Below are 19,376 nucleotides of genomic sequence, written 5' to 3' on the forward strand. Positions count from 1 at the left end.
TTTGTGTCTATCACATTTTGATAATTCTCGCAGTATTTCAAACTTTTTTATTATTATATTTGTCACAGTGATCTGTGCCGTGGTTTGGGGTGCCACAAACCATGCCCATATAAGACAGCAAACTTAATAAATGTGTGTATTCTGACTGCTCTACTGACTGGCCATTACCTTGTCTCCCTCTCCTTGGACTTCCCTATTCCCTGAGACACAATACTGAAATTAGGCTAATTTATGACCCTACAATGGCCCTAAGTGTTCAAGTGAAAGGAAAAGTCAATCAATGTGGCAAACTTCACTGTCTTATTTTAAGAAATTGCCACAACCACCCCAACCTTCAGCAACCGCCACCCTCATCAGTCAGCACTCATCTACATCAAGTCAAGACCCTCCACCAGCAAAAAGACTACAACTCACTGAAGCTCAGCTGATGGTTAGCATTTTTTTAGCAATAAAAGTAATGTTTTACTTAAGATGTATATTCTTGCACACTTAATCAACTACAGTATAAACATAACTTCAATATGCACTGGGAAAATCAAAAAAGGCATGTGACTCACTTTATTGTGATACTTTATTGCAGTGATCTAGGACCTAACCTGCAAGACTTCCGAGGTATGCCTATATTTTAACACAAAAATATACACTGGGCCAGCTATCTCCTTAAAAAAACAAATGAGTGAACTCCATCATCTAGTAGGATTCTGAGAAATAATGAAGTTTTAATACGAAAAACTAACAGTAAATACACCTGATCTTAACATTTAATAAATATCTTTTCAGGACTGCAAATATGGCAGGAAAGCCCTCAACCTCCCGCAATAGATTTCAAGCATCTTCCAAGCTGGAAAATATGGCAAAAGCCCAGGTAGTCTCCTATTTAAGTAATGCATATCTGAGAAAGCAGAACAAAGATAATACACTGCCCTTGAAATACATTTGTATTTACTTATTCTGCAGATTTCCAAATCTATAGGATCATTTAGTCCAAAATCCCTGGCAAATATATAACTGGGGATTTTAGACAAAATGACCTCAACCTCAATGTACCAAAATACCACCAACAACACAAGTTTTAATTTCAACTATAATCAGTGATTATTGGTAAAAACCATCCTGGCAGGAGTGCATTTTGGGTAGTAAAAGAATTCAAAATGGACAGCCTGGCACATATTGGTACCTCAGTAAATAAGAAATATCTTCCCTCCACTCTAATTGCCAGTATCAGTCTCAGTGTTTAAAAACTCTCCTTCAAAAGATCTGTTTCAATTCTCTTTCCAACATAAAAGTGTGCTACCTTGGATTTCACTTTATTATTTTGCACCTCAGTTTTCTCAATGATAGAATGGAGATAGCATATGTTTCTGTCAACTTCATTGGGTGTTGTGAAGATCCAGTAAAATAAAAGACCAAAAAAAAGATCCTTGATCTCTAAAACTAAGTCTGTAATTTAGAATACTCTATTCATGGAGAGTAAAACAAATGTCCTAATTGTTACATTATATTTCCATGATCTAACAACCATGTGAATTAACCAAATTTGACTCTTGTCAAAAAGATTTATTAACTTAAAATAGAATTACTTCAAATACAGACAAAAACAACTTTCTGTTCAAGTTTGAGTATTTTCAATATACAAGAATGTAAAAGAAAAAAATTCTGAATCTTCACGTTGTAGTTTTATTTTTTTTTTTTTTACCTTTTAAAAAGTTTTTGGCACTACAAGGTTCTGTAAAGAATAGAAGTGACAAATTTAAAACACATGAAAGTTTTTCCTAATTCTTAAGAACAATATATATAAAGTCTGAAGCAACCAAAGTATGAATACAGCTAATAGAAAATAAAGAATGTAATTTTTAAATTCTCTCTTTATACAATTCATCAAGATTAAACAAAACATAAAATTCCCTTAAAAATAGGGTAATAAAATAGATGAAATTTGTATCACTCAATTTGGTGATACTAGTAAAAACTATAGTTCATATTTATATACAAATAATACAGTCTTTAAAAACAGTCTTAGAATTTAAATAAGCTATCTAAACGTGTTAAAATTTTAAATCAGGACCTGATTTGTTTTGCTTTCCATTAAATGTCACTTTTTCTGCTGAATGTAACTGACATTGAGGTACGGATACCCTTGAGACAGCAGGATTGGCTGGTTGCTGTGCATCGGTAGACCAGCTGAAAGAAAATGGACTCGCATTACTCCGACACGTTTCCTCTTGGTGGGTGGGGACAACGCTCTCTACACCGACGGGTGGCACATCTGTCTGTTGGACACAACACAGACAGGAAACTGAAAGGCTTGTGCCTATTTAACTGACAACCCTTAGAATTTAACTTGTAGCTAGTTCTTTTTTTCTATTTATACAGTAAAGAGGAGATAAAGCATGTCAAAACATTTAGCAGGGGAAGGAGGAGGACAGAAGGGAAATGTAGGTATGTGAAAGAAAAGAGAAGTGAAGGGGAGGAAACAAGGGGAACAAATTCACCAGGGAAGAACTTCCGACTCCCCCCACAACCCCACCGAGCCCTAAAAGGGTTTGTATGACCAAAAGTAACTTTCCTCAACCCCAGTTCTTTACTAAGAATAAGCCCACCATACTCAATGTTCTGCCACTCTACAGTACAGGGATGTCCCAGCAGTACATGGGATAGTTTAGGAACGCTTAAATGGAATCAAGTCTGAAACCTGTACCAGGGACTTCCCCTTAAAGTTATCATTTCATTCAGTCAACATTTACTGAGTGCCTTTCTTTAATTTCTTGAACTCCTAGTTTAAGTGTAATAACTTTGACTCTAGTTTTTTAATTCCTAGGTTAACTAAGAGCTGAGGGCCAGACTCAGACTTTCCCTATTAGAACTAAAATACCTTTGAGGCAAGCAGGCTAGATAAAATGCTACAAGTATTCCTTAGTTTGTAATATTCATTACTTAGATCAAAGCCATTATTGGTACATCAGCACCAACAAAATATAACGAATTCTAATGTCATTCAAGTCTTAGTTCAACAGAACGAATCTGACTATGTCACTACTCAATTCAAAACTTCTATTAGATCTCCACTATTTACTAAACTGAGTCCCAAAAACTTCTACGTAATATGGCCTCAGCCTACCTTCTCTAACCTCATCACCTACACATCTTTCCCATTTACTTTATACTCTAGCCCTATTATTTTCTTTTTTCTCCTTATGCCAGACAAATATCATTGACTTTGCATATATTATTCCCTCAGCTAAGAACTCTCTTCACCTGTAATCTCTAAAAAATCTCTAGGGAAAAAAAAATCCTGTATCTCTTTCACAATCTAGTTCAAATGTCAAAATCTTGTGTGAATTGATCCTTGGTGTCCCTATCTCTATTATATCTCTGCGAGGATAACATTAACTGATTCCCTCTAAGCTCCTATCCTTGTTTATTTTACATGTCTGGCTCTCCTAATAAAATGTGCATTAGGTATACAGGTTTTACTTAATTCTTGCTTGAACAACAAGCACCTAGCACAGTGTGACACACAATATGCTCTCTCAATAAATGTTTATCGAATGCATAAAATTTCACTCCTTGTTCCTGGCCTTCACATAGCTTCCTTGTCCCAGAACTAAACCCACCCAGCCGGTTAATGAATTTGTAAGCAACGGTACCTTGAGTATAGAATGGTTTGTTGGGCTGAAATCTGGCATTTCCCTGATGCATGAAGTTTTGATGCAAACCATAAGGCCACGAAGCTGGGACAAGAGGGAAATGGGGACGTGGTGCATGTTCCCAAGGAATTGGAGGATTTAGTCCTGGAAAGCCTGGCTCTGCATTTCAACAAGACAGGAAAGACATACTTTAAAACATCAGTTTGTTCATTTAAATATTCCTTCATTCCACAAAAATTTATTGAGTACCTACCACTGAACAAGAACAATGCTAAATGCAGAGGATACTAAATTTTTTTAAAGAATCAAACACTGTAAATGTGCTCAAATTATTCATAAAAGAGACACACAATAAGACGACATACAATATGTGGTCACTGCTATACGGGTGGAAGGTGTTCTAAAGAAGGCGCTAACACATTTGATTCAAAGATAGAGATGGTCTTCCTAAGATGATTAACTAAATTGAATTTTAAAGCACAAGGAACACGTTAGGCAAAATGGGGCAAAGAAGGCACATTTTAGACAGAAGGAATAGCATGTACAACAGCCAGAAACAGGAAAGCACAGCAAGTTTGGGAAGCTGCAAACAATCAGCAATACAGAGAAAGGAGTAAGGTAGGTAGTGATAAGGAAAAAGTCTGGACAGGTAAGGTAGGATTTACATTTCAAAGAACTATAGTACATCATTAAGGAACTTACATTTTATCCTAAAGACAATGCCAACTATCTTAGAAACAACTCTATCATGGCCTCGAAGGTGATTCTATTAGAAGCTAAAGCACTTGGTGTAATGGTTGAGAACTTGGGCTTTGGAGCCAACCAGGTTGATATTCAAATCCCAGTTTCAAAAATTACTAAGATTCAATTATGTACCTCAGGCTATTGTGAGGATTAAATTAGATAATAAAAAGTAATGTGGCTTACACAAGTTCTGGTATATAAGTAGGAACTCAAAAAAATATGAGTGCTATTCTTTCTATGGCAAACCACCCCACAATCTACTTCCCTTTAATATGTATCTGTAATCATGGAACACTACATCAAAAACTAATGATGTAATGTATGGTGATTAACATAATAAAAAAGAAAAAAAAACAATGGGAAATTTGAAAAAAAAAAGATGTATCTGTAAGTACATCTTTCAAAGTACATCTTTTTAAGATTTATTTATTTATTTATTTATTTGACACAGAGAGAGAGAGAGAGAGAGAGAGAGAGATAGAGCAGGAGCACAAACAGGGGGAGTAGGACAGGGAGAAGCAGGCTTCCCACCGAGCAGGGAGCCCGATGTGGGGCTCGATCCCAGGACCCTGAGATCATGTCCTGAGCCGAAGGCAGACGCTTTACAACTGAGCCACCCAGGCGCCGCTCAAATTACATCTTTTCAAAGTACTTACTAAATCTTTGGATCATTTTTGGTGGTTTTTCTCATTCAGGATCATAATGTGGCAGGAAATAATCTGAAAGACACTGTCCTCATTCACTAAACTTCCTAGCAGGAATGCAAATTAGGAGGTACCAGACAGGGAGGAGTACACAGCAAGAAAACTTAAAACCCATACTAGCCACATTCTTAACAAGCTCAGTTTTCTCAGGAGGTAACCAGAAAAACAAAGCAGCTGGTTCACTGAAAGTTCGTAAAATCAAGTTACAACTAAGAGCTGAAGCTATACTACAGGGTATATTTTTTTCTTTAAATGAGACTGGGTATACATATTGAGGTCCAGATCAATTGAGAAATGATGTTTGACATAAAAGGGTATTTCTTAGAATATATTCCAATCTCCCTTGGCCATTTTTCACAAACAAATATTTTCATAATACAAACATGGAGGAGAGAAAGGATTGCTAACACAACTGGAGGACAGAATCATTAAGAGTTATGGGCATCCTACAGAAAGTAAGCTAAATTTAAAAATGGGTGAGTTAGCCAAGTTTTGGAGCAAAGCAAAAGGTGAGAGTAGGCAAGAGAGATATAAGGGAGAGGACTTTCCAGGCAGATGAACAAATTAAGTAAACAATTAGGGATAAGAGACAGTATGGTATGTGGGATGTTAATTAGTTCATTAAGGCTGAAAGAGATCAACTAGTGGTGGTACAGGAAGACTAAAACTGTGAAAACTGAGCCACTACACCGAAGGGCAAGACACTGGGTCTGTGTTCATGATTATATAACTCAGTAACGATCATAGTACATGTCATGGCATATATACAATAAACATTTGTTGAATGACAGAAGCAGAGATCACGTTAGAACAGCCATGTATGCCATATATCCTTTGACCTTGGAAATCTAAATGAGTTCCCACATTCTGGCATTTCTGCTCAGCACAATACATTATCTATATTGTTTCAGAAGAGTTCAGAGATACCTCCTCCATCATGGTGCTCTAAAGCAATAGCCTATTTTTGTTTAAAAAGTACTAAATTGGGGCGCCTGGGTGGCTCAGTTGGTTAAGCGACTGCCTTCGGCTCAGGTCATGATCCTGGAGTCCCGGGATCGAGTCCCACATCAGGCTCCCTGCTCAGCAGGGAGTCTGCTTCTCCCTCTGACCCTCCTCCCTCTCATGCTCTCTGTCTCTCATTCTCTCTCTCGCAAATAAAAAAAAAAAAAAAAAAAAAAAAGTACTAAATTGGGTGCCTGGGTGGCTCAGTTGGTTGAGCGACTGCCTTCGGCTCAGGTCATGATCCCGGAGTCCAGGGATCGAGTCCCGCATTGGGCTCGTTGCTCAGCAGGCAGTCTGCTCCTCCCTCTGACCCTACCCACTCTTGTGCTCTCTCTCTCTAATAAAAAAACAAAAATTTAAAAAAAAAAAGTACTAAAATTTTTTTGAAAACTGATAAAGGGAAAAGAGTCAAGCTCAGTCTACTTTTCCTATACATACTATATTTCAGGATAATCAAGTAGTTAATAAGGAAAAGTTCTTTATAGAAGAATCACAAATAGTGAATAGAAAATCATTTTACAACCCTTAGTGAACTAATGGTTATCAGCAATAATTATCAACAGCTACGATTATTATGTAAAAATTAATGAACTGTATAATGGATATCCAACTCATTGATCAATCTTAGGTCACTAAAAGATAACAGAAAGTTCTTTTTGAAATAAAGGAACAGGAACCATATAGCACCAACCAAAAAGTAAAATTCTTACTAAAAAAAATAACCTGAATCTAATCCAGACTCTGGACCTAACTAACAATTTACAGAAAATATGGGCATAGAGGTACATTTCAAACAATGTCACAAAAATAAAATTCAGCCAACACTAGAATGTAGGAGTTCTATAGTTTCTTTAATAAACAGTTTATATGGGAGAAAAATAATGAGGGGAAACTGTTATAAATTAAAGGAGGCTTAAGAGATATAACAACCGCATATAATGTATGGGGCTTTGTTTGAATTCTGATTCAAAAAAAGATCAACAATTTTAGAAAAACAGGTAAAAATGAATAAGGACTGGGTGTTAGAGGATACTGGGTATGGAAACAGTCTTGTTTGTGTGTGGTTTTTTTTTAAGAAATACAAACAAGTTTATACAGAAATTTGATCCAATGCCTGAGATTTGATTAAATACTAAAGCCAAAAGCTTTTTTTATTTTTTATTTTTTTTAAAGATTTTATTTATTTGACAGAGAGAGCCAGAGAGCACAAGTGGAGGCAATGGCAGAGCGAGAGGGAGAAGCAGGCTCCCCACTGAGCAGGGAGCCTGACACGGGGCTCAATCCCAGGACCCTGCCATCATGACCCGAGCCAAAGGCAGACACTTAACCATCTGAGCCACCCAGGCGACCCCAAAAGTTTTTTTTAAATGAGGAAAAGGAGTGGGTCGCCTGAGTGGCTCAGCCAGTTAAGCATCCAACTCTTGACTTCGGCTCAGTTCATGATCTTGAGGTTGTGGGATCAAGACGCAGGTTAGGCCCCATGCTCAGCAGGGAGTCTGCTTGAGATTCTCTCCCTCTCCCTCTAACCCCCTAAAATAAATAAATCTTTAAAAAAACAAAAAAATAAAAGTAGTAAAGGAGCCAAGGACTAGCAACTACTGGGAACTGTTAAAAGCTGGGTAATGGGGGATAGGTTCATCATACTCTACTCTCTCTTTTGTATACATTTCAAATTTTCAATAATGGAGTTTTTAAAATAAAAATATTATTGGGGCTCCTGGCTGGGCATCTGCCTCATAGTTTTGGCTCAGGTTGTGATCTAAGAGTCATGAGATCGAGCCCCATGTCAGGCTCCACGCTCAGTGTGGATCTGCTTGAGATTCTCTCTCCCTCTCCCTCTGCCCCTCCTACTCATGCACTTTCTCTCTCTCTTTCTCTCTAAAATAAATCTCTTAAAAAATTACTATCGCTTCTCGGTCTTTTGGCTAAGATCAAGTGTAAAAAATTATCAACTAAAAAGCTGGATATAAAACAAGATTTATGGTTTATAAAATATTTTTATTATGCAAATATTTTTTAAATGACTGGATCATAAGACACCTAAATATTACACGGAGTTATGTCTACGAATTGAGAATATGGATTATATTTTATTATTCGTATGTTCTATAATGAAAATGTATTTCTATAAATCAGGAAAAAACTAGTATTTTTTAATGCTACAAAGTGCTACTAATATCTTTTTAAAGAATTGCTCCTTACTGGGAGATAGTAAGAGTCTAGGGCAAAGAGCACAGGTTTTGAAGAAAGAAATTGGTTTAAATCCTGGATCTACTATGATTAATTATGAAAGCATGATAATTAAGTTACTTAACCCTGTAATTTCCTCAACTATAAAATTAGTTTTAATAATACCCTACACCGAGCTGGACTGCAGTGAAAATTTAAAGTAACATTTATGCATATTACCTCATTTAATATTCACAACATCCCTGTGCCTTAGAAGCTATTAATATCGCTATTTTAAGGATGAAACCAATGCACAAAAAGACTGAGCAACTGCCTAATGCCACATAATAAATGGCAGGGCTAGGATTCAAATCCAGACAGTGTGAATCCACAGCCCATACTCTTTATCTAATCCTATACTGCCCCTCATAAATATTGCTTGCCATTATTTTCCTCATATTTATACCCCCAAGTTCAACCAATAATACCAATCACCCATTTCTACAGACAGATGCAAAAGAAGAAAAGGAAGGGTTACCCGAATTCCCCACTGTACCATTGTTCACCAGGGAATTTGGAGCCACAGTACGAGGCCAGTGTCCATCATGAGAGGAGTTAGGGATCGCCACAGGTCTGGCAGCAGGCTGTGCAAAGATGATGCTGGGATCGTTCAGGCCAATATTGCTGGGGGCACTGCCTGGTGCAGAGTGGATCACTGGACCATGGATAGGCCAGGATGGCGCAGGGATCTGGAGAGGGTGCATTGGCAACAATCCCATATTGTGCATGGGAGAATACTGAGCTGGTGGTGACTGCGGAAAGTTATACACAGGCATCTGGACCTGATGGGGGGGCTGGGCTCCCTGCTGAGGTGGGCCAAGCTTGGGTTGGGATCCTGGCTGGGATGGAGACTGAGTAATGGCAGCTGATTGGGAAGAGTTCTGTGGAAACGGCTGGGGCTGAGGAGAATAAGATGGTGAATCAGACTGCAAAGAGAAAAAGATAACATTTTAAAATTAATTTAAAAACATGTTAATGTTATAAAAGCAGAGATTATCTAAATACAAAATTATGGAGTTATTTTATTAGGACATTATAAACACAACTCTATGAAGTGAGTAAGAGCCTCATTTTACATGAAAATAGAATTTTCTCTGAGACCCTCAAACCCTCTGACATATACATTACCCTATAAACCTTTTTACTGTCCAAAGAAGAAAGAGCCCAGACGTCATTCCCATCATGCAGAACTCATATTCCAACTGTAACTAGAAACTTGTATCTAAATATCTCACAGCCACTTTGATTCAGTCCCTCAACAAGTAACTGAGTGTCAGTTATGTCTGGGCATTGTTCTAGGTATTAAAAATACAATACTAACATGTATGCCCTCATGGAACTTAAAGTTTATGGGGGAAAGGAGAAAGAGCAGATGAAGAAATTACATAAGCAATTACAATCAAATACAACAATTACTATGATAAAGAATGTATGATGTAGTGTTATAAGGAAATCCCAGACAGAGCAGGAATACCTCAATGTACTTTGGGAGGAAAAAAAGATAAGATGAATGAAAGTGGAAATCAAGAACAGCATCTCAGAGAAGTGACCTTTAAGTTGAGACACAAGGGTAAATAGCAATCAGTCTGATAAAAGAGGGAAGGGATAAGGGAAGGGGAGGAGTATTTCATGCAAAGGGAACAACATGACTGAAGGTCTATAGGCTCATGAACACCTGACTTGTTTAAGTAACTGGATTCTGAAAGCAGTTTATTATTACTGGAGTACAAGGGCAGGGGAATGGCAGATTTGAGGTTGAAGAACCAAAGAGAGACAAGATAATGAAGGGTCCCATAGACCTTATAGTTAAGACTTTATCCTGAGGGCACTGAGAAACCACTGAAGGGTTTCAAACTGGTCAGGAACATGATCAATCTGTATTTTAGAAAAATTATTATGGCTTAATGGGAATGAAATAGAGAACACGGGGGTGGGGAGGGCGGGGGCAAAAAGACTAATGAGGGTGATTAAAAGGCTAGCCCTGATATGATGGTAACCTAGGCTAGGGAAATACAATATAGGGACAGAGAAGCAAATAGCTGTGAGCTATTTTTTACATGTAGAAATAACAGGAGTTGGTGACTGATTTAGATGTGGGGGTTGAGGGAAAGGGAGTAGTTCTGGAAACCAGAGAGTAGGATCATTCAATGAGATGGAGAACACAGGAGCAAGAAGAAGCAAGTCTAGGAATTTGGAGAGAAGTATGTTAAATTCTAGACATGTTGAGGTTAAAGTGCTTTGTGAGACATCAGAACAACAATGTCCATTAGACAGACTCTGACCCAAATCTCAGGTAAGAGAAAATTGAGTGCTAAAACAAAGGGTAAAAGTTAGAAGCAGCAGAGGAAAATGGTTAGAGCATAGGCTTTGGAGACAGGGCCTGAGGGTTCAAGTTCTAGTTCCAAGTATGTGCTGGGCTCAGGTAAGAAACTTAAATCTCAGTTTCTTCACCTGTAATGTATAAATAATAAGCAGAATCTATCTCATAGGTTTTTGTGTAGATTAACTAGGCAATACATGTGGAAAATATAAATACCAAATTCAGGATAGTAGATACATTTTAGTAGCTAGGAAGGGATGGTAGGAAGGTTTTAAGATGGGAACAGCATCCAAGAGGAATGCACAGGGATTATTGACTATGGGTAATTTTTTAATAAAGGTAACACAATGTTAAGAATTGTTAAAGCCTGGTGGTACTACATGGATGTTTATTATTTTCTGTACTTTTTCAATATTTTATTACAAGAAACAATAAAAAAGATATATATGGCATACAGCGATCAACAATGTTAGCTATTATTATTGTTGTTATATAACATTTATGAAGATGTCAGGCCCATAGTATGTATACAAATATTACAGGTGGGGTTAGTGGGCCCCTAAATGGTGTTCCAAGACTCTCCCTATATTGATCTTCAAATGCTGTAAGAATTTTTTCTAAAACACAGATCATACCAAATTCAGCATGTTTAATAGTTAACAGCTTTGAAGCTACCTAGACCTGGGTTTGAATCTTTTAATTTCTCTTATTCTCAGCTTCCCAATTTGTAAAACTTGATCATACTAATACCTACCACTTCGCATGGCCACCCAAAGGACTAAGTGTGAAGCACCAAAGCACAGTATCAGGTTTAGAGTAAGAAAGCATTCAATTGAAGTGCAAAGTGAATACAGATTTACACAAAGGTTAAGAGCAACTCAGCAAAGTTAATATGAAACTTGTGAATCTGAACTCCAATTTAATACTCTTCTTTCACAGGATGTATTTCACTAGGTATTCATATCAGCTATGAGAAGACACATAAAAGCTTCAAGGAAGTCCAATGCCATGCATATATTGCCCTAACATATTAAACCCCTAACACATCTCCAATTTTTATGTCTATTTTTATAAATGTTGCTGATAATCTGCCACTAGGCAAAGACTGAAACCTCAATTACCTTATTTTATCAACAAATACATTAGGTAGTTGTTACCTTATTTTACAAATAAGAAGGCAGGCTCAATGAAGTTAAGTAGCTTCCCCACAGATAAAAACCCAGATCTGCATTACTCCAAAGGTAATGCTCATTCCACCTCATGTGCCTAGCAGGAACACCTCTACAAAGCACTGTTATCTGGATGACTATATTTGCCAGTCTAAAAGATCAATCCAATCAATCTTTCTACCAAAACTAATCCATTTGCAGGTAGAGTACTTACACATTCTGAGGACTGTCTAGTCCTTATGGACTGATCACCCTGTTGCTGGGCTGAACCAGCCACCTGCTGGGCATTTACAAGGTTGCGGACCAGCTGGGCTGCTAAGAGAAGACATCAGAAAGAAAATCAATAGATAAATAACAGAGAAATGATAATCAATAAACTCCCTTCCTCTGTTAAAGAGTCTCAAATCCCTCTGAGATTTTATAAACTTAAAACTATTATTATGTTTGTGAAGGACTTGTAACAACTAATTTTTTTAAAGCTATTTCTCAATCTTGCAAATCACTAAAAAAATGTACTGGTGGTAGAAACAAGAACGAAAAGACAATTACTCCTTTCTAAAGGAGACGACATATTTAAGAAAATACCTTCTGCAACAAGAATCTGAGTAACTGGAAATCACTTCTAAAATACTCTATTTTTTCTTTCATTTAACTGTCATTTGGGTTTCTAATTCTTAAAATTACAGATCTCCCTCTCACATAAGAGCAATGGGAAGAGATATAATTTCTCCTGTATATGTTTCCAGAAAAAGAAATTAACTTTTATTATCTTTTGATAGTGAAAGAATAAAGAAGGTAACTCAAATCGAAAGAATACTTAAAGGGAGTTTACTGAATACAACAGACTGCTAAGACCTTAACAGTGAACATGAATACTGTTCAAAATAAAAGACTATCTAAATTTTCTCTCTTTAAGAAATTATAAGGTTGAAAATCATATTGCTAAGTTTGGAATAGAGAGGAATCAGAGCCCTTAGAATGACATCAACACAAATGACCTTATTTCTACCAAAAACTATTTTTGGCCTTTTCTATTTACCTGCCACACTGCTATTCCTCTGACGGGCCAGCTTGACCTCTGGGCACTCCCTTCGTACATGTCCTGCATCTCCACATATAAAGCATCTGAGGTCTCTGGGGTCTCTAAACTCTCGAGTGTCGTGGAGGTCTCGGGGGTCAACAAGGTCTCGGGAATCTTTCTCCTCTTCATTCCCATCCTTCTCTTCTTCACTGTCTTTCTTCTTTAGTCTAAACAGTAAACTGCTGATACCAATAATGTGGGGCTAGGGACTTGTAAACTGAATGAATCACAGAACAAACTAAACTATACAAAAGTCTCACAATAAAGGTTTTAACATGCCCACTGTATCATGCACCTTTTTTAAGGCAAGGGAACTTCACCTTTAGAGTACACCTACTCATATGGCAGAAACTGGGTATTCCAGTAGTTTTATAATACAACAATAAATTAGAAAAAATTTTTAACATTGAATATTTTAATCTTATAACAATCCTTAGAGGTTGGTATTTATTATCTCCCTTCTACAGAGGGAGAAGCTGATGCTTAGACCAAGTGTCTTCTCTAAATTTAAGTCAGTATATAGCACTGATGGAACCTAGGAGTTAGTTCTGTCTGAAAAGTTCTAAGCTCTTCATATTAGGCAAGACTTAATAACTAAAAAAAGGATTTTCCTGGCCTATGAAAGAGACTATATAAAATACAGGAAAGTTTATTTCATAAATATATTTTCAGGGGTGTGGAGATGTATATTCCTCAAGGTATATATTATATACGTATACCTCACAGTAAATACGTCAAAGATTCAGTTAATTATATTTTAATTACTGATTTGCAGGACTATGAGGTACTCAGCAAGAACCCCATGACTTGGTCATTTTTTTTCTTGGCTCCTGGCAGTCCCCAGTAGAATAGGTGTCAATAAATGCTTCTTCAATTAAAAAAAACAAAACAAAAACTGAATGAATGAATAAGTGAACAAATGAATGATACCAGTGTGCCCCCAAAAAATCTCACTCTATTAACAAAATTCCACTCCGATATACATTTTACCTAATGTCCAATTTAAAGCCCTGAACCTTCTTACTTAAACATATATGAACACAGTTACAGCTACAATAGGCCTCACATTTATTTTCCCTGTAATGTTGATATATAATCATTTGCCAACCTTCTCCTTTTAGGGCAGTCTTTCATGTAGTGGCCTATTTTTCCACACACACGACAACATCGATCATTGGGAGCCAGTTCTCCATCTGTTAATACTCGGGAATCAAAGAAGTACTCCTAGGGAGAAAATAAAACTTTACTAGAAAAAAAAAACCACTATGAATTGTGGAATCCAAATGGAAAGAAGACCAAGATGTAAAAGTGGTTTTACAAAAAGGAAATGGGGCGCCTGGGTGGCTCAGTCGGTTAAGTGTCTGCCTTCAGCTCAGGTCATAATCCCAGGGTCCTGGGATCGAGCCCCGCCATCAGGCCCTCTGCTCAGTGGAGAGCCAGCTTCTCTCTCTCCCTCTGCTGCTCCCCCTGCTTGTGCGCCCTCTCTCTGTGTCAAATAAATTTTAAAAATCTTAAAAAAAAAAAAATTATCATCACTGGGGCCCCTGGATGGCTCAGATGGTTGAGGTTCCAGCTCTTGATTTCAGCTTAGGTCATGATCTCAGGGGTCGTGGGATCCAGACTCCAGTCGGGCTCCGCACTCAGCAGGCAGTCTGCTTCTCTCCTCCCTCTCCCTCCACTCCTCCCCCTGCTCTCTCTCTCTCTCTCAAATAAATAAAGGGGGAAAAAAAAGAACCATCATTATCAATATCACAGTTGCTAACAGTGCTAACCACTTTACATCCACATTATTTCTTCATTCATCTGTGGCATCTTTGCATAATAACTCAATAGATACTATTTTCATCCTCATTTATAGATGAGGAAATAGAGGCTCAGAGAGTTCGAGTCATTTGCCCATAGTAAAAAAGCTGGTTAAGTAAGCAGGATTTAACGCTAAGTTGGTCTGACTACAAATCTCATGCCTTCTGCCTTACCAGGCTATTTCTAGAAAAGAATTATTCTCTTTACAAAAGAGCTCTCTGCCAATAAAGCAATCCTCTGGTTTATTTAAAATATGATTGGATTTGCATATAACATTTCAAGAACATATAACATTTATTATATAAAGCAGGGTATAGCTAAAGAGTAGGTAGAGAACCAATACAAAGTAAATCATTTTCCCAGGTTTTAGAAGTACCAGGATCGGGCGCCTGGGTGGCTCAGTTGATTAAGCAACTGCCTTCGGCTCAGGTCATGATCCTGGAGTCCCGGGATCGAGTCCCGCATCAGGCTCCCTGCTCAGTGGGGAGTCTGCTCCTCCCTCTGACCCTCCCCCCTCTCATGCTCTCTCTCTCTCTCATTCTCTCTCTCAAATAAATAAAATCTTTAAAAAAAGAAGTACCAGGATCATTTTTCCTTTATCCTACCACCTAGCGTATTCTTCTAAGCTTTAGCTCAGTTTTGTTTTGCACTATTACAAAGACTAGTTTGTCGTAACAGTACCCACATTTCTGGAAGGCAAGAGAACATGTCCACTTAGCACTCTTCAAATCTATCTAAAGTCAAAGATAAAAGTATAAGAGATACACCTACTAGGATGGCTGTCATAAAAAGAGAAAGGATGTAGAGTGCCTGGGTGGCTCAGTTGGTTAAGTGACTGCCTTCGGCTCAGGTCATGATCCTGGAGTCCCTGGATCGAGTCCCGCATCAGGCTCCCTGCTCAGCAGGGAGTCTGCTTCTCCCTCTGACCCTCCCCCCTCTCATGTGTTCTCTCTCTCATTCTCTCTCTCTTTCAAATAAATAAATAAAATCTTAAAAAAAAAAAAAAAGAGAAAGAATGTAGATGAAATGGAACAGTTTGGCAGGACCTCAGAAAGTTAAACATAAATTTGTCAAAATGAACCGGCAATTGTTAGGTTTGTCAATACCCAAAAGAAATGAAAACACATCCAAAAAAAATTTGTGCAGAAATATTCACAGCAGCATTAGTCATAAGAATGAAAAAGTAGAAACAACTCAAATGTCCAACAAAGGTGATGAATAAATAAAATATGATATATTCCATTTAATGGAATACTGTTCAACCATAAAAGGAATGAAGTGGTGATACATGCTACAACATGAACAAACCCTGAGAACATTAGGCCAAATGAAAGCAGCCGATCACAAAAGGCTACATATTTTATGATTCCATTATATGAAATGTCCACATAGGCAAACCTACAGAAACAAAAAACAGATCAATGGTTTGAAGAGTGGGAGAGAAAAGGAATGGGGAATGACTGCTAATGGGCCCAGTTTCCTTCAGAGAGAAACAAAATGTTCTAAATTAGATTGTGGTGATGGCTGCAGAATCCTGTGAATATACTGTAAACCAGTGAATGAACTGCTCACTGTATATTAGTGAATTTTATTCAATGTAAGTTATATCAATAAAGCTGCATTGTTAAAAAAAGATGAAAGATGTAATTCTTCACATTCATTATTGAAGAAACCAATATAGCTAATTAAAATCCTCATCATCATATTTTCTGCCAAGGCAAAACAAAAGCCTTTGTCAACCTAGGAATCATCCTGAACTTGCTCTCCTTCACCCATCGCCTCTAATTAATCACAAGTTATATCCATTTTCTTCCTGAATCTCTCTTTAATCTACTTTTCTCCATTCTATCATCCCAGTTAAGGTGGCCTAGACCTGAGGGCCAGCAAACTTTTCCTGCAAAGGGCCAGAGAGTAAATATTTTAGGTTGTGACAAAATTGAAGACATTATGTAGTACTTACATAATAAGAGAAAGCAAATTTCCACCAAATTTTTATTGAAGAATTTCAAAATATACTACTAATAATAATTGAGTATAATTTTTTTGTAATGTAAGTTTACTAAATAGAAGAAAGAAATTCTTTTTTTAAGATTTTATTTATTTATTTGACAGAGTGAGAGAGCACAAGCAGGGGGAGCAGCAGAGGGAGAGGGAGAAGCAGACTGCCCAATGAGCAGGGAGCCCAATGCGGGGCTCAATCCCAGGACCCTGGGATCATGACCCAAGCCAAAGGCAGACACTTAACTGACTGACCACCCAGGTGCCCAAGAAGAAAGGAATTCTTTCTGGGAGAGACATTTCACTTAACTGAGGTTCAAAATTAGTGTTCCCTATCATTAAAATCAATAGAAAATGTTCATCTGTTAATGCTAATCTGCCCTTACATTTTATATATTTTATCTTTGAAAATGTTTTTCACAGATGAAAAGATTGAAGATTCAAGGTAAAGAATTAGACCTAGAGTGCAAATGAAGGACTAGTCTCTGATAAAGAAAATGTATCTGTAGATGCAGGCAGATTTATAGATTTACAGAAAGTTGAAAGAATACCTGATACTATCTTTGTATCATAGGGAAAACCTCTAAGAGTGAGAAGGGCAGAGGTGAAAGGTGGGACACAAAGTGCAACAGGTATTGAATTTTGAGTACAATAAAATCTGAATTAGTTCTTATCAAATAGGATATAAAGGTAAGTAAAGAAACGTATTAAGAATGTCAGATGGTACTGAAAGTCTAATTTAGGCTGGTAAACACTATAGTTGTATTATATAAATAAAACCACCTAGCTTTAGGACTTTTTTTCTTAGTGCTTAGCTGCCAAAGCATAGACAGATGGCAGCTAAGGTGAATTCATGTAAGGTTGAACACATAAGGGTGCAAGAGAAGGACAATGGTACCAAGGAATTTAAAGTATATGCCAGAGAGCACACCAGGAAATCTAAGTTAAATGGGAAGAAAAATGAAGACAGAAGATAGCTGACAGAATGAGAGAATAAGGGTCAATATAGTAGAGGACCTAATGATGTAGAAGAATAGTTGAAGAGGGAATATGTGAGTAAGCAAAAAAGATGAATAAATAGAAAATATACTTGTCTTCATTTTCATTAGTGTAGGAATGAAACACATCTATTTTGTATGCCCACAAGCCTAGTTAGTACATAGCAGAGAAATCAGTACTAAGTAGGAATTCAGGGATGCCTAAGTGGCTCAGTCAGTTAAGCATCTGCATTCGGCTCAGGTCATGATCCCAAGGTCCTGGGATCAAGCCCCGCATTGGGCTCTCTGCTCAGCAAGGAGTCTGCTTCTCCCTCTGCCTGCCACTCCCTCTGCTTGTGCTCACTCTCTCTCTGACAAATCTAAAAATAAACAAAAAAATTTAAAAAAAACAAAGAAGGAATTCAATAAATATGTGTTGAAAGAATATATTTTACTATGGTAATTATAAGCATGAAAGACTTTAAAGGATACTTTCTACAATATCAGCTGTAACACTGATATAATAAAAACAATCTAAATGTCCATCAAAGAAGAACAGTTAAACTAGTATAAACAAGCCACAGAATACTATATATTGACTTTTAAAACAGAAAAAAATAGATCAAAAAATGGTTAGCAGACTCATAGGCCCCTTCAGATAGGCCTCAAACTGATGTTTGGTTGATATGCAAGACCAAAGACTGATATCTATTAGTCAATTATATTATTATACTGAGTTATTAAGAGTTACTAAAATTTTGTATTCATAGACTAAAATTAGCACATTTGCAGTTTACTAAGGATTCTAATATTCTACTAAAAAGTCTGACAACATGAAACTGGTAGGTTCCTATAGAACAAATGCACATATACACATTAATAGTTGGAATTCCCACAATTTTCAGGTAAAATGTTTTATCAGTGCATCATCAGATTTGTTTTGATCTGACTATGCTCTCTTCATTTATTTTTTAATTAGTATGTTAGTAAAATCATTGTTGGATTTTCCTTTTGTTTGACATTTTGTTCTTACACAACTTCTGTGTCATTTCAAATTTTACTGTTATTTTATTTCTCTCCAATATAATCACCCCCCACCCCCAAAGAGGCAGGACAATAAAAAAGGTCAAGAATCAGTGCTACAAGGGAAAAAAGCTGTAGATTTTTCTGCTTTTCTTACCCTACATCCCAAAGAAAAAGTGTGGAAACTGTACTGAACAAGATCAAGGATATTTGTTATGCAATAGTAGAGACACAGTTTCTCTCTTGAGATTGCTTCTCTTGGAAGTTTCTTTCTCTGTGAAATTTAGACCTCCTCCCATTAGAAAGCAAGCAAAAAAGAGAGTGAGACCAAGAGGAATGGGAAATACTATGCCACCCAGTTCAGGCAAAAGGAATCCTCTCAGCTCCATGCCATCACATTCAGTTACCAGAGCTACACCAAAATTAGAGCAGAAGCCTCAGCAAGTAAGAAAGTATTTCTCTGGTGTCGTCCTCTCTTTATAATTTCATCAAGATTTCTAGGGATGAAGAGGGGCAGTGGGCAGCACCTCAAATTCAAAATTTAAGGATACTGACTCTTGACTAACTTCATTCATTCAACAAATGCTTATGTGGTACATCCAATGTGCCATCTTAATAGGTACTGGAGATATGATGGTGAAGAGACATAATAGACCCTTGTCCTCATGGAGCTATAGTC

At 37.2% G+C, this 19,376-nt stretch overlaps 1 protein-coding gene across 9 annotated transcripts in view; it reads right to left on the minus strand.

The window, feature by feature from the left end:
• Positions 1-1,542: 1,542 nt before the first annotated feature.
• TUT4 (terminal uridylyl transferase 4) overlaps positions 1,543-19,376 on the minus strand; it is a 125,198-nt gene continuing 107,364 nt past the window's right edge. For 3 of the 9 annotated variants that reach the window (XM_081816938.1, XM_081816929.1, XM_081816930.1), the window contains 6 exons: positions 14,005-14,120; positions 12,855-13,078; positions 12,030-12,130; positions 8,805-9,252; positions 3,648-3,806; positions 1,543-2,181 (listed from right to left, as the gene is read on the minus strand). In XM_081816938.1, the coding sequence (XP_081673064.1) occupies positions 2,093-2,181; positions 3,648-3,806; positions 8,805-9,252; positions 12,030-12,130; positions 12,855-13,078; positions 14,005-14,120 (1,137 nt within the window). In that variant the 3' untranslated portion in view covers positions 1,543-2,092. Of the gene's footprint in view, positions 2,271-3,647; positions 3,807-8,804; positions 9,253-12,029; positions 12,131-12,854; positions 13,079-14,004; positions 14,121-19,376 lie in introns of all 9 variants that reach the window. The other 6 variants (XM_081816933.1, XM_081816932.1, XM_081816931.1 and 3 more) reach the window with 6 other exon arrangements.

The sequence above is a fragment of the Leptonychotes weddellii genome, chromosome 4, assembly GCF_054177405.1.
Source record: "Leptonychotes weddellii isolate Sample4059 chromosome 4, ASM5417740v2, whole genome shotgun sequence".
Taxonomy (NCBI): Eukaryota; Metazoa; Chordata; class Mammalia; order Carnivora; family Phocidae; genus Leptonychotes; species Leptonychotes weddellii.